This window comes from Macrotis lagotis, chromosome 1 (assembly GCF_037893015.1).
Source record: "Macrotis lagotis isolate mMagLag1 chromosome 1, bilby.v1.9.chrom.fasta, whole genome shotgun sequence".
Taxonomy (NCBI): Eukaryota; Metazoa; Chordata; class Mammalia; order Peramelemorphia; family Peramelidae; genus Macrotis; species Macrotis lagotis.
The window spans coordinates 871,254,104-871,269,831 of NC_133658.1; the positions used below are offsets into that span (position 1 = coordinate 871,254,104).

A 15,728-nucleotide genomic window follows, 5' to 3' on the forward strand; every position below is an offset into this window, starting at 1 on the left:
GGAGATGTAGCTCCCTTTATCATCTTTGGGCTAGAACTTGGATTTGTATAGGTGTATTCTGCCTTTAGGACAAGTCCCTTGACCTTTCTGTACCTTTTTTCTCATATGTAAGATAGGCACATTAATGCCCATAAAACCCAATTCATTTGCTTATCATGAAGTATTTTACAAAAGTCTGTCAGTTTTTACTCTAATGATTCCAATAGTCAGAACAGGATGAGGAGATAACTCTGGTCTATAAAGATATTCAAGACATCTTATCTCTTTATTATATATCCCTTGTTCTTGCCTGTTGTCAGGGGTACAGTGTGATTCATATTTCATTTCTAACCATTTGTTGAAATAATCCAACTTTTTGGATTTTGGATAAAATACTGTAATTTAATGATTTAAGTCCATAGATTTATAGAGATCTGATTGCTAATATAATAATTTCATTAAAAGTTTATTTCCTCACAGGTAACACAAGTAGCAAGACAACCTGGACCTCCTACCCCTTCCCCTTATTCAGCACATGAAATAAACAAGGGACATCCAAATCTTGCAGCAACCCCACCAGGACATGCGTCGTCACCTGGACTCTCACAGGTAAGTAAGGCCTTTCTGTTTGAAAAGTTGCCAATGATGTCTTTGCTGTTCCTTGTCTTTGTTTTCTAAACTATATTCTTGTCCATGGTCAGTTTGTGTAAAACTGTCTGTAGGTGGAATGCCTCACACCACTTGGATGGACGGTGTGTGTCCCTTGTGACCAGTGACTGTTTTGTTTCTTATTTTTAATCATCTCAAGGTTTTTGTTTTTTGGTTCATTTGGTCATTTAAAGGCACATATTTATCAAACTTATTCTTATGTAAAGCAAAACTTCATATTTTCAAATTTTGAATAAGTTGTTGTGCCCTTCTCTGTGTAGTTAGAACTGTTTGACCAAACTGATTATTATCCAATTATGCTGGGATTTCTCACTTTTAAAATCTGTTAAAATTAGTCTAGATTAGGACAGTTTGGTACCTATTTATAATAAGGGCAGATGATGTTTTGTCCTTTGTTCTCAGAGAAGATTGTGACATCAGGGAGTTGATACTTCATGCAAGGGAATTGAATTTGAATGAAGATTGCTTTGTGTGGGTTCAATGGCCAGAGCAAGGCAGTGGGGTTAAGTGACTTGCCCAAGATCACACAGCTAGTGAGTGTCAAGTGTCTGGGGCTGGATTTGAACTCAGGTCCTCCTGATTTTACCCACTGTACCACATAGCTGCCCCTATGAGGGCAGATATAAAGCAGAAAAGATTTAGGAAAAAAGATATTTATAGGAATTTACTTTCTTGTCTTGGTGCTAAATGAATGATGCCAGAATACATATTTTATCTTTAGTGGGAATTAATATGTATTGATCTAAATGCAGTTTTGTTTATTTTCTTTGGGAGCACTGATGTGTATTTGATGATGTTTGTTTTGCTTTGAAGTTTACCATTGATCCTTTCGTCATAAGACTCTTGTGACACTATGTTGAGAAATGTAGAGAAATCAAAACCATGACCTTGGCTGTGCCCATGTGGTACTATCATCATCTGAACTGACCTATTACAGACTCTTATCTCCTTATCTGCTTATAGAATGATTTTCATGTTAGAGATTTTTTATGGTAATAATGAAAATTTACTTGACATCATTTAGTTGAGCCTGCTATGTATTGCTGAATTTGTTGATTGTGAGTGGATGGTAAAGATTAATTGTAATTATAGTCTATAATGTGTGATATGAAAAAGAATATGCTGGATTGAATGTTGGCTTAAAATGAGCTCTGGGGATACTATCCCTGCTAATTATTGCTAATAAAAGCCCATGTACTGCTTTACCTCTTTTTTTTTTTGCAAGCCTATGGGGTTAAAATGACACACAGCCAGGTAATCATTAAGTGTCTGAGGGCAGATTTGAACTCAGGTCCTTCTGACCCCAGGGCCATGCTCTTATCTGCTGCGCCACCTATCTGCCCTCTGATTTACCTCATAACAATTTCTTGTGAGGCTAAAGAATACAAATATTATTGCTGCATATGCAGATGAAAAATCTAAGGCCCTCCAAGTTCTCATGATTTGCTCAAAGGCCCCTTGCTGTTGCTTATTAGCTGAGGCAAACCTGAATCTATTCTTTGTATTATATTATATTTTATTGCTTGAGATTACTGCATATTTCTGTTTGAAGCCTATTCAAGAAGGAATTATTTCAGTTTTAGCTTAATGGGAGTTCAAAATAATTTGTCCTTCTCAAAATTTTATTATTTATTTATTTTTGACGTTCTTTTTTTAAAAATGAGTTCCAAATGCTTTCTCTTTATCCTACCCCTCCCCCATCCAATAAGGAGGCAAAAAAAGGGTTATCTATTATATATATGTGAAATCAGGCAAAATATATTTCCATATTGGCCATTTTGCTACCCCCCCCCCCCCAATCCCAAACAAATCAAAAAACCCAGCAAAAGAGAATTATACTTCAGTTTGTACTCAAGAGTTCATCAATTCTCTCTGGAGATGAATAGCATTTTTCCATCATGAGTCCTTTGGGATTATCTTGGATCATTTTATTGATTAGAGGGACCAAATCTTCCACACAGTTCATCTGCATTACAACATTACTGTTTTTATGCACAATGACATGATTCTTCTCACTTCACTTTGCCTTGGTTCATATTGGTCTTCCAAGTTTTTCCCTCCCCCTCCCTCTCACTTAGCATCTCTTATAGGACAATAATAGTCCACCACAATCACATAATACTAATTATTCAGCCATTCCCTAATTGATGGGGGAATGCCTTCTGGGGCACCTCCACCCTGTTGGCATGACCTTTCCTGCCAACCTCTCAAGTTGTCCTAGGTTGGATCATGTCTTAGCCCTGAACTTTTATTAGCCCTTCCATTCTTGGTTTGAAGAGTTATTTCTAAGTTGTTGGAGGGGAATGGTTAGGGAGTTCACCTGGGTGGCTGTCTGTCCTTTCTTCCTGTTTGAGAACAAAAACACATGTACTTGTTGGGCTGACCTGGGGGTTGGTCCCTGACATTCTAAAGCTATGCTTGGACAGTCTCAGAGAGAGAGGGAGGGAGGGAGGGAGAGAGAGAGAGAGAGAGAGAGAGAGAGAGAGAGAGAGAGAGAGAGAGAGAGAGACTTTCTTTATGTAGGCACAAGTTTACCTTTAACCATCCAATCATTGGGCCAGTATGAAGATACTCTGCTCTCAGATTATTTTGCCTGCATATAAAGGAAATTTCAAATTAAGGAAATTTCAAATTCCCAGATTTAAATAGTGCTTTAAGGATAACAAAACTCCTTCTTTACAACTACCTTGTGTGATAGGCAGCCTAGGAATCTCCCTTCTTTTATAGACTAAAAAAGAGATGCCCTTAAGGGTTCGCTGACTTGCCTGCTGCAAGTTTGCACCTTGGCCATGTGGCCAAAATAGTTTTTCTAAAGTATAGGCTTGACCATGTCACTGTGCTGCCGTCTGCTGGGCTTTTAACTTGGTCCCCTACTTGCCTTCCAGGTTCCCTACAGTCAACTCTCTTCCCTAGCCACCCTGGCCTCCTCTGTCCCTTCTCCTTGGGAGGGGCATCATCACAGTTCTGTCCCACCTGTCTGAGCTACTGGCTTGCCTTAACTTCACCTTCTGGTTTCCTTGGTTTTCTTCACATCTCAGTCACAGCACACCTTTTTTTTTTTTTTAACTCCACCTTCTCTCTGAGATTTCTTTACCTTTTCACCATATTCTTACCCTCCTTTTTTGGTATTCCATTAGCTTGGGACAGTGCTGGCATGCAGTAAGCTATTAATAAATCTTAACTTGATTTTGTTTACACAGAGAAAAAAATGATAGAGTCTAAATTAGAATTTAGGGCCTTTGATGACATATTTTAGTGACTTTTCTTTGCTGTCTTCTTGCCTATATCAACCAAATGTCCCAGCTGTTGTGAAGTGAAGAGAATTAGGCAGACTTAGGTTGAGTCTCCATGAGCCATGGTGACCTGTTTGCTCTTTATGTCCCACCTTATGGTAGAACTCTTTAATCTAGCCCTCCACCCTCCCTTTTTGGCTGATGCTCCAAGCCCTGCCAATAGCTAGCATTTAGGAGTTCATGCCTACTTTCTCCCTGCCAACTTTTTACCAATACTTTGTCAGGATTCCCAGCCTAGCCAGAAAAGTAGGTGAGTTTGTTGACAAATTCATTCATTACATATTTAAGGGTTAATTATTTAAGGACAGTGGTGATATCTAGAAATCATGTGGCTTTCCTTCCTTCCTTTTTCTTCTCTTATTCATTTTTTACCGTGTGTGGATAAGTGATGAATTTATTTCTTAGGAGAAGTTTTGGAGGCATCTGTTGTCTTTTACCTAAGGGGACTTACTCTGTTTCTTTACCTGGAGAGATAAGTGTGATAGACTCAACTTTGCTCTTGTAAAGAGCAGGTTGATACTAATGGTTAAATCTGGAGGCATAGAACTGTTAATTCAGTGAAGCCAAAGGTACAAGAAATTGTTTCACTTCACTCTTGATATGAAATCTCTTTTGATGCTCAAAATCTTTTCCTAATGATACTTTTACCAAGGGCAGTGTTTATCCTTGGGTTCATGTCAAGATTCTCAATCTTTGAACCAGCAATGATTGTATTCTGAATCTGAAAGAAGGGCAAGATAAAGAAAAACAAATAGTATTGCTTTCATGTTTAGTAAGCGAAGAAAGATGAGGTTCAACTTTGTTTTTATTTGCTCATTAGGAAGAATGTGTCTTTTCCCAAAGGAAAAAAAAATTGGGAAGCAGTCTAAGGTTTTTCTTTGTATCTCCAGGTAACCCTTCAGTCTTCATTAGTTTCCCTCTTTCATGGTACTTCCAACCTCATCTCTCTAATGCCCTTGTTCAGTACAATAGAACATTATCTATTTAGGGATAAGATTCATTCATTCTCAATTAAATTCAGCAAACATTATTAATAAAATCTTAGACTCACAGACAAATAAGACAGTGTTGAATAATACACGTTGAATTTATTATTCACATAAAAGGAAAAGTAAGCTTTTACAACATCATGCATAATCTTTCCTTCTGTTCTACAGTGGATATGGAAATGTTGATTTTTTTTTCTAATTCAAGTTCAGAAGAAAATAAGCAACAACAAAAAAGACCTACTTTGTAAATCAAATAAAGGCAAAAACAAAGTATTCCCTGCCTTCAAAGAGGTGATTTTTATTGGGGGAAAAGCATTTAGTGACAGTGACACTGAGTGCTGGCCAGCCAGAGGCCCTGGAGATGCCAGACACCAAGGATGGCCATGGCAAAGCCTGGAGGGGGCAGAGGGATTGACTGGGAAGCCAGAAGACCCATTAGAAAAGCTTTTACTGTGTAAAAGGGCTTGAATCCAGGGTCTGGCTTAGTGAGTGGAGAAAGGGCTGATAACTTGGAAATATTATTTCCCAGATTTCTGATTTCCTTTTATAATGAGTTGCCTTGGTTTTTTTTTGTTTGTACAGAAGTGTTTTAATAGAACATACAGAATGACCTGTTTTATATTTTGTTACATTCACTACATCTTGTTTGGTCATGAATTCTTCCCCTTAGTTTTTTTAAGTTTTTTTTCTTTTTTCTTTTTTTCGAGGCAAACGGGGTTAAGTGGCTTGCCCAAGGCCACACAAAGCTAGGTAATTATTAAGTGTCTGAGACTGGATTTGAACCCAGGTACTCCTTACTCCAAGGCTGGTGCTTTATCCACTACGCCACCTAGCTGCCCCTGCTGTCTATTTCTTTACTTAGCTTCTCCCTTAAGAATTTGGATGCTGCACCACTTGCTGCACATAGTTAGTACTGATATTATTTCCTTGTCTGTGGTACCTTAGTAAGATGAAGTTTTCTTATCTCATTCCTTGGCTCTTGTAATTGGGTCTGCTTTTGCTTTTACCTTATTTGAGATCATTATTTCTAACCCCCTCTGTTTTTTACTTAGTTGAAGCTTAATAGGTTCTTCTCCAGGCCCTTCCACATACTCTGGGTGTGTCTCTCTGCTTCAAGTATGTTTCTTGTTCACTCCTTTCTTAGGCGAGTTTCTTGGCTCCGTTTTCATTTTCCTCCCTCTCCAGTGTCAATCTTGTTGGTTAGCCATTTCCCATCTTCAGTGTCCTTTGCTCTCAAACCCTTTGTCCACTTGTCCTATTGCTCAGTACAAGCTTGTGCCTGCTGTGGTTTCCTCCGCTCTTCCTCACAAATTGCTGACTTCAGCTGGAGAAAATTTCACAACCTGAAACGGATGGGATAAATTTAAAAAGTCGACTATTTTACTTTAAGTGGTCCCTTTAATGAAGCAAGGCAGTCCTTTTATTCCTCCCCAATTCATTCACTTGAACTCTTCACAGAAGCTGGTTTTAAACCTTTTCTAATTCTTTTTCTCTTTCTATTGTTATAATGATGATTTTTACCTTATTTATATGAAAATTTTTTATAATATTTTCACATTTTAAAATGTATATATTTATTTTTGAACTTTTTCTAATGTTAAGAGTCAGACATGACTAGAAATGGCTGAATAACTTAATTTCATAGTCTCTGTCTCTGTCTCTGTCTCTGTCTCTCTCTCTCTCTCTCTCTCTGTGTCTCTCTCTCACCACCTAGCTGTCCTTCCATACAATGCATGTGTTGCCACCATTTCCCTGCTTCTAGAAAAAGGTTTGTATTGCCTTATCAAGCAAGGACCATATCATTTTGAAATTTCACTCAAGCTAAAGCAATAGATCTTTTGACAAAGGCTCACAGCATTGATTGATTATCAATGGAAGGAGTCAAACTTTATTACATTTTCACAAGTGGCTCTTTAACCTTGTTAAATTTTGTGGATAAATAGTTCTTCAGTCAGTTGCTTCTTTATTCTTGATGCAGGGTGAATTTTATTTTGTCAGGATTCCCTATCTAACAGAGAAAACAAGGATGAAGGAGAGGCAGCAACACTTTGTCTTGTAGTTGAATTTTCTCTCTCTTAAACCAGCTATCTTCTCTTTTCATATGCTCTATGTTTTCTTGCCTGCCACCTTCTTCATTTAATCATCTCCTAACTTAAGAGGTCATAAAAACCTCTCAGCATTTCCACAGCAAGATTACCTTTTGAGAGTTTCACACTTACTTTTGAAGGAAAAGTCCCATAAACATTATTCTCCTATTTTTAACTCACATGTTAGATTCAAATTTCTGAGATTTTTGGAGTCAGATGTCACAAAAATGATCACTCCCTCATCCTTACATGTTAGTAATAAAGTACTTGGGGAAAAATAATGCATCTCATCAAGGTATGAATTTAAAAACATAACTGACTCATTTTACTTGGATTAGTTTACAGTTGATTGGGTTTTCTGAGAATTTTTATTTTTGGTTTGGGGTTCTAAGGGCATTTGTCTCACTAGATATTTGTTTTTTAGTTTTTATGATATACAGAGATATGGAAGACATTGAATAATAAGTATTACGTAAGAATAGAGATAATGATTTCAAGTCATTTTCATGCCCAGAATCCTGTGGTAGGATGCTAATTATCTAAAGCCAGAGTGGACACAATTTTATCAGCAAGTTTAATGATAAGCAAAAAAATCAACAAATCTTATGATTTTCTCAAATAATTTTTTTAACTACAGTGGTTTTCAAACTTATATTCTTGAAAAAATGATTGAGAACTCCCTGCCGCCAATGAGCTTGTATATTTAGGTTATATCAAAAATTAAAATGTTTAACTACTGTTATGACAATAGTTTATATTTTGTAGACTCCCTAAAAGAGGCTCCTCTTGATGATCACTTCTTTCTATGCAGGGAAAGCCAAGAATAGTGGAAAGGAAATTTCCTTAAGACCTCCCTCTTCTCTTGGGCTCCAATATTGAGTCTTGACCTTCCAACTTTATGGTTGTTTTCTGACTGTTCATTAAATCAGTGACTGTTTAAACAGAATCACAGAATTTGAGTTGGATGCCCTAGCTGCTGTTATTTTTCCCTCCAAAATCATTTTGTATCTATTTGTATTTCAGTATACTTTATTGTGTTGTTTTTGTTAAAACAAATTTAAGGTTTGTGTCAAACCTGTCAAGCAAGTCTGCTGACACCATTTTTCTAACAACATGTGCTTACGATGTGTCTCTGTTGTGAGAATATTTCACTTTATTATTATTATTATTATTATTATTATTATTATTATTATTATTATTATTATTATATCTCTTGCAGCTATTTATGATCAGTGATCTGATGTTAACTATTATAATTATTCTGGGGATCTATGAACTGCACCAATGACAGAATAAACTTAATCAGTAAATGTCATGTATATTCTAAGCTCCACCTCCTGACCTTTCCTCTTCCTCCTCCTCCTCTTCTCTAGCCTCCCTCTGTTTCTGAGAAACCACAATATTCAAATTAGACCAATTAATAATGCTACAGTGGCCTCTAAGTGTTCAGGTGAAAAGAAGAGTCAAGTGATGTGACAAACTTCACTGTTGTGTTATTTTAAGAAAATGTCACAGCTATACCCCAACTTCTGCAGCCATCAACACCAAGGGAAGATTCTCCACCAGTGGAAGACTCCAATGATGCCAGCATTTTTTAACAATGAAATATTTTTAAAAAATTTCTGTAATTTATTTACACATTACTAAAATATTCTTGTTTAAGAGTAAATATAATACCCCCTCCCCTACAAAAGTATAAAACCTCATGAGAAATAAAGTAAAAAGAAAGAGGAAAAAAATGTGTTTCAGTCTATGTTCTAATACCATCAACTCTGCCTCAGGTGGATCACATTCTTTATTATAAGTCCATCATAGAAGTTTCTTCCATATTTCTCCACAGTTGCTGTTCCTGATTGTAATTCCCTCCATCCACTATGTTCTATTATATTTTCTCTCTTTGCTCTGTCTCTCTTCAGGACAGTCCCCAAGCCCACATCCCACCCCAGAGACCCAGCAGTCACCTGGCCCTATGGCCCAGACTGACTGCCCAGTCCCAGGATTTTGCAAAAAGTTGAAAAGAAAATGTGTTATATCTGGCTACCCTCTCCTATGATCTATTCTCTCCACTGTCATTCATACCCCCCCCCCCCCCATCCCTCTTCTCTTTTTCTTCTAGATGTCTATACTCCATTGAGTGTGTATGCTGTTTCCTCTCTGAGCCATTTCCGAGGAGAATGAAGGTTCCCTCATTCCCCCTTGCCTTCCCCTCTTCCATATCATTGCAATAAAATAAAAAAAATCTTTTATATGAAATATCTTAGCCTATTCCACATCTCCTTTTTCTTTCTCCCATTACATTTCCATTTTAGCCATTGACTCCATTTTTACACTATATTATATCTTCAAATTCAGCTCTCTCCTGTGGCTCTATTAAATGAGAAGTTCATATGAGTATTATCAGCACCATCTTTTTCATGCAGGAATGCATGCAGCTCATAATCATTAAGTCCCTCATATTTTACCCTTCTCTTCTGCTCTCTATGCTTCACCCGAGTCCTGTACTTGAAGGTCAAACTTTTTGTTCAGCTCTGGTTGTTTCAAAAGGGAGATTTGAAATTCCCCTGGTTCATTGAAAGTCCATCTTTTCCCCTGGAAGAAGATGTTCAGTTTTGCTGGGTTTGATCCTCAGTCGCATTCCGAGCTCTTTTTCCTTCTGGAATATTATATTCCAAGCCCTACTGGCCCTTAATGTAGTTGCTGCTAAGTCCTGTGTGATCCTGACTGAAGCTCCATGATATTTGAATTGTGTCCTTCTGGCTGCTTGTAATATTTTCTCTTTGACTTGGGAGTTCTGGAACTTGCCTATAATATTCCAGGTTTTTTTTTTTTTAATCTCTTTCTCTGGGAGATTGGTGGATTCTCTCAATTTCTATTTTCCCCTCTGCTTCTAGGTTATCAGAAACTCTTTAAAAATGAAGTCAAGGCTCTTTTCCTAACCATGACTTTCAGGGACCCCAATAATTTTCAAATGATCTTTTCTGGATCTGGTTTCCAGATCAGTTGTTTTTTCAATGAAGTATTTCACATTTTCTTCTAATTTTTCATTCTTTTGGTGTTGAACTAACTATTGTGTCTTGGTCTTCTTGCTTTCAGTTTTATAGTTTCTCCTTTGATATTCTGGATTTTCAATTTGGTATTTAATTGGACAGTTTAAATTTGTTCTTTTTCTAGGTTTTTTTAAGTTGCATGTCCAATTAATTGAACTGCTCTTTTTCTATTTTACTGAAGTAAGCATTTTAAAAAGCTATAAATTTCCCCCTAAGTATTGTTTTGGCTGCAATTCACAAATTTTGGAATGTTTTCTCATGGTTGTCTTTCTCTTTAGTGAAATTATCGATTATTTCCTATGACTTGGTTTTTTATCCGTTTATTTTTTAGTATTAAATTATTTAGTTTTCAATTAATTTTTAATCTTTCCATTGCCCTTTATTGGATGTAATTTTTATTGCATATAATTCAGAAGGAAACATTTAACATTTTTGCTTTTATGTATTTGGGTATAAGATTTTTATGTTCTTAAACATAGGATGTGAAACCTTTTAACTCTTTTGGGTTGCATCGTCTAACAAAAACTTGTCAGTGGCTTCATAGAATTTAATATTTATTTACAGTGTAATTCACATTACCAATGAGTATAATAATAATTAGTGTTGCATGAATAGTGCCATGTGAATGAGCAGTGGTCAGTAGGCCGAAGTCGGTTATACCTGCCTAAAAGATGATCATTTTTTGTGTAGGTACCATATACTATTGAGATAACATACATACATACATATATATATATATATATATATATATATATATATATATATATATGTATATATATATTGCTATTACAATTATATTCTCCAGAGATCTATCATAACTAGCTTTTAAAAAATCCTATACATTGCCTTAACTTTTTTCTTTATTTTTTTTAGTTAGATTTCTCTAGTTTTGAGAGGCAAAAATTGAGATTCCCCCATTAATATAGTTTTACTGTGATATTCATTTTGATGCTATTTTATTTGGTGCATATATGTTTAATATTGATATTACTTCATTGTCTATGGTAGCTTTTGGCAAGTTATAATTTTCTTCCTTATTGCTACCCCTGCTTTTTAAATTATTTTACTTCATCTGAAGATAATAGATTCTGCTCTATCCCTTACCTTTTACTCTGTATATGTCTCTGTGCTTTAAATATTTTTCTTATAAACAGTATATTGTAGGATTCTAGTTTTTAACTATTCTACTATCTTTTTTGTTGATGAATTCACCCCATTTGCATTTTAAGATATGATAATTAACTGGATTTTCCTCCATCTTAGTTTTCCTATTTTATTTCTCACCTTTCACCCTGTTCTTTCTCACAAGTATTTTGTTTCTGACCACTGCCTCCCCTTATCCTCACCTGCTCTTTCTTCTGTCAGTCTCTCAACAACCCTCTCCTTCACCCCTCAGTCCTCTTCTCTTATTTTATCACTTCTTAGTTTGCTATAGACTAAGATAGCTTTCTATATCTAACTTGAGCATGTATGTTATTTCCTATTTGAGTCAGTTATGGTGAGACCCTTCCACCTTCCTCTCTAATGTAATTGTTCTCTTGTTTCTTTTATGTCAGATAATTTACCCCATTATATGTCTCTCTTCCCTCTTCCTCAAGTGCAGTCTTCTTTTTCACACCCCTTAATTTTGTTTTTTTGAATCATCCCATCACTGTCAATTCACACTTAGACTCATTGTCTATATATATTCTTTCTAATTACCATAATAATGATAAAATTCTTTAGAGATACATATGTCATCTTACTCTGTAGGATATAAACTCCCCTTACTTAATACCTTATATTTTCTCTTTCTTGTCTTTTTGTTGTCTTCTTAAGTCATTTATTTGAAAATCAGATCTTTTGTGCAGCTCTGGTCTTTTTAATTAAGAATGCTTGAAAGTCTTCAATTTCATTCACTTTTCTTTTTTTCCCCTCTCTTGAAGGATGATATTCAGTTTCATTGGGTTGGTGATTCTTGGGTGTAATCCTACCTCCTTTGCTTCATCTTCCTCATATTCTAAGTCCTCTGGCTCTTTAATGTAGAAGCTGCTTAATATTATATAATCCTGATTGTTACTCCATGATATTTGAATTATTTCTTTTTAACTTCTTGTAGTATTTTTTTCTTGGACTTGGAACCTTGGGATTTTACTATAATATTCCTGGGAGTTTTCATTCTGGGACCTTTTTTGGTGGCTTCTTTCATTTTCTATTTTGCCCCCTGGTTTTAGCATATCAGGGTAGTTTTTCTTTATAATTTCTTGATAAATGATATCTGGCTCTTTTTTTGATTATGGCTCAGGTAATCCAGTGATTCTTAAACTTTCTCTCCTTGAGCTATTTTCCAGATCTGTTGTTTTTTTCAATGAATAATTTCACATTTTCTTCTATTTTTTTTTTTTTTGATTTTGTTCCATCATTTCTTGATGTCTCATGGAATCCTTAGCTTCCACTTGCCCAATTCTAATTCTCAAAGCTGATTTTCTGAGTGAATTTTTGTACCTCCTTTTCCATTTGGCTAATTCTGTAATTTTAAGAACTTTTTTTTCCTTTGATGAATTTTTGTATATATTTTTCTGTTGGTTTTTTTTTTGTGCTTTACCTTTGTTGACTTTATTATTCTCTTGCATAAATCTCATTTCTTTTCCCCAATTTTTCTTCTACCTTTCTTATTTAATTTTTAAAATCCTCTGAGCTTTTCCCAGGAAATCTTTTTGGACCTAAGACCAATTCATATTTTCCCCTTTTTAAAAAATTTTATTTAAGGCAAAAGGGTTAAGTGACTTGCCCAAGGTCACACAGCTAACTAATTATTAAGGGTCTGAATCTGGATTTGAACTCGGGTCCTCTTGACTCTAGGGATGGTGCTCTATCACAGCACTACCTAGCTGCCCCCCAATTCATATTTTTTTTAAGGCTTTGCATATAAACATTTTGGCATGGTTATCCAAATGTGTCTTGATCTTTACTGTCACTGTAGAAGCTTTTTCTGGTCAGGTTTTGTTTTTTGCTCATTTTTCTGCCTGAGTCCTTGGGGCCTCACTGCTGCCTAGCTCTGGGGGCAGAGACTTGCTGATGGCTTGCCCAAGCTGCTGGTTTACTCAGAGGTCAGGGCCTTCCTGCTGTTGGCTAGAACTGGGGATGAGACCTTGCAGGTGACTTGCTGGGACTGGGCCTTCCTACTGGCTTGCTCTAGTGCTCAGGGCCTTGCTGGTAAATTGGAGACTCCCTTCAATTTTTGTTTTTTTTTACCATCATGAAAATAGTTACTATATTTTTGCATATTTGAATCTTTCCATTTTTATGATCTCTTTGTGATACAGTGGTATTGCTGAATCAAAGGGTTTTCACAAATTTATTACTCTTTGGGCATAGTTCTTAATTGCTCTCTAGAATTGTTGGATCAGTTCACAACTCTATCAACTGTAGATTTTTGCCACATCTTCTCTTATAGTCTTCATCTTTCTTTTTTTTTTTTGTCATATTAGCTTCTCTGATAGATGTGTGGTACCTCAGCATTCTGTAATCAAATTTACAGTTCTCTAATCAAAATTGACTTCGAACATGTCTTCATATGATGATAGATGACTGATTTCTTCCTCTGAAAACTTTCTATTCATATCCTTGCCCTTTTATCAATTGGGGAATGACTTATATTATAAACTTGACTCTGTTCTCTTAGTATTTGAGAAATGAGGGCTATATCAGAAACACTTGATGAGAAAGGTTATTTCTCAGCTTTCCTTCTAGTCTTGGTTTTATTGGTTTTGTTTGAAAAAAACCTTTTAATATAACTACAATGATCTGTTTTATCTTTTATAATGTTCTCTACTTCTTGTTTGGTCCTAAATTCTTCTCTTCTCCATAGATCTTTCAGGTAAAAGATCCCTTGTTCTACTGAAAGTGAGTTATTCCTAATAGAGTTTGGGCAGGTTGGACCAGTGAGCCTTGGTAGAGGGGTGAACTTCTCAATGGTGTGAGATAAAAAGGAAGGGTAGGATAAAGCACAAAAGGGTTTTGAAGTATTGGAGAAGGGTGTTGAGGTAGCTGCTTGCAGATAGCTGCAGTTTCCCTACAAAAGGAAATGAAGGTCACTTAGATGACTGGAGATGTTTTAGGTAAAGCTCACTTAGAATTTGGAGCTTTTAGGGTAGAGAAGGTTTAGAATACTCACTGTGGGAGGTATCATAGGGAGTCAGTAAAACTTGAATAAGAGGAGTGACAATTGTTGGCAAGATATTATGGCTCCTTTGTTGTAGTGCTAGGGAAGGGGAAAGTGGACATTGGTTTGTTGAAGTTTAATTATTAGCAAATTTGGAATAGTGGGAAGTCAGAGGGAAGGACTTGGGGGGAGAAGAATGCATTGTTGAGATGACTGAGCATAGGTTCAAGTCCATAAATGTGATATATATAGAAGGATTAGAAAATTGCATATCACTAGTAAAGTATATAGGAAGAGATGGTTGAAGAATAATGAAGGGATGGAAAGGAGAAGGCATAGAGTAATTTCTGAGTTTAGGTTATTGAAGATTTGAACAGTTAATAGTGATTCTGATCATATCTCTCTGATATTGTTATTTCCAGTAGAGCAGGGCGATCACAGAAATTTTAAACAGTTGGGAAACCAGAAGTGTTAACAATGTTGATGAGAGGAAAAGGACTAGGTAATACCATTCATCCTTGAAATTGTTTTAATTTTACTTGTTTGCTGGGGTGAATATCATGTCTCAATAGAAAAATACTTTCTTTGCATTTTTATTTAGGGATTTGTAGGTGCTCTAGTGCATTAGATAGGCATTAATAAGTACATTTCAACTTGTGCTTTTCAATAACATTCATCACTTTGTGAAAATCCTACTTGACTTGTGTCAAATTACATAAAATTCATTTATTTGTTAAACTGCTATTTTGTGCCACATTCTTGTTGGAAATTCAAACAAATCATTCATTGAACTATCTACTCCATGAGGTCAGAAGGTCAAAGCTCATACAAATGATGAAAACTGTTAGCATGAGGCTCCTCATTAACAACATTGATCATTGTTCTCTGACATAGACCCTGCCTTGTTAGTATACATTTATTTGTAGGCGGCCAAGTCATTCACTAGAATTGTTGGACTTGGAGTTAAGAAGACCTTCGTTCAAGTCCAGCCTTCAACACTAGCTCTATGATCCTGTCAAATTCCTTGATCTCTGTTTTCTCAACTGTAAAAATAGGGGTCCTAAAGGATTAAATGTGATAATATTAGAAGTTCTTAGCAAATTCTTGGCAAGTATCACAGGTATTTAATAAATATTTCTTTGCCCTCCCTCTTTTAACACTCTTTCCACAGCCAGTAGTTAAAGTGAGACCCATTTTTCAAGGATTTATATGAATATTTTATCAGATGAATCTAGGAGGATAGCGTTGTGGTTCCTCAAAAGACCCATGCTCCCATATACTAGATAAATGAGAATGCTACCTGTTTAGGATTCCTTGATTTTTTTTTTTTAATCTAATGGAGGTCCTAATGAGAGCCTCTGTGGTGTTTTCTCATTGTTTTCAGCATCAATAATTGCCTTTTCACCTCTAGACATCTGTCAATCAGCAGCATTTATCTGGACTATGATATGCCAGAATGCAAGAACACATGTCTGAAACAGTCCTTCTTTCTTCTTCTTTTTTTTTTTTTTTGGAATTTT

General features: G+C 35.8%; 1 protein-coding gene across 8 annotated transcripts in view; it reads left to right on the plus strand.

The window, feature by feature from the left end:
* EIF4G3 (eukaryotic translation initiation factor 4 gamma 3) overlaps positions 1–15,728 on the plus strand; it is a 252,487-nt gene that overhangs the window by 30,474 nt on the left and 206,285 nt on the right. For all 8 annotated transcript variants that reach the window (XM_074218211.1, XM_074218213.1, XM_074218215.1 and 5 more), the window contains exon 3: positions 460–588. In XM_074218211.1, coding sequence (XP_074074312.1) covers positions 460–588 — 129 coding nt within the window. The remainder of the gene's footprint in view (positions 1–459; positions 589–15,728) is intronic.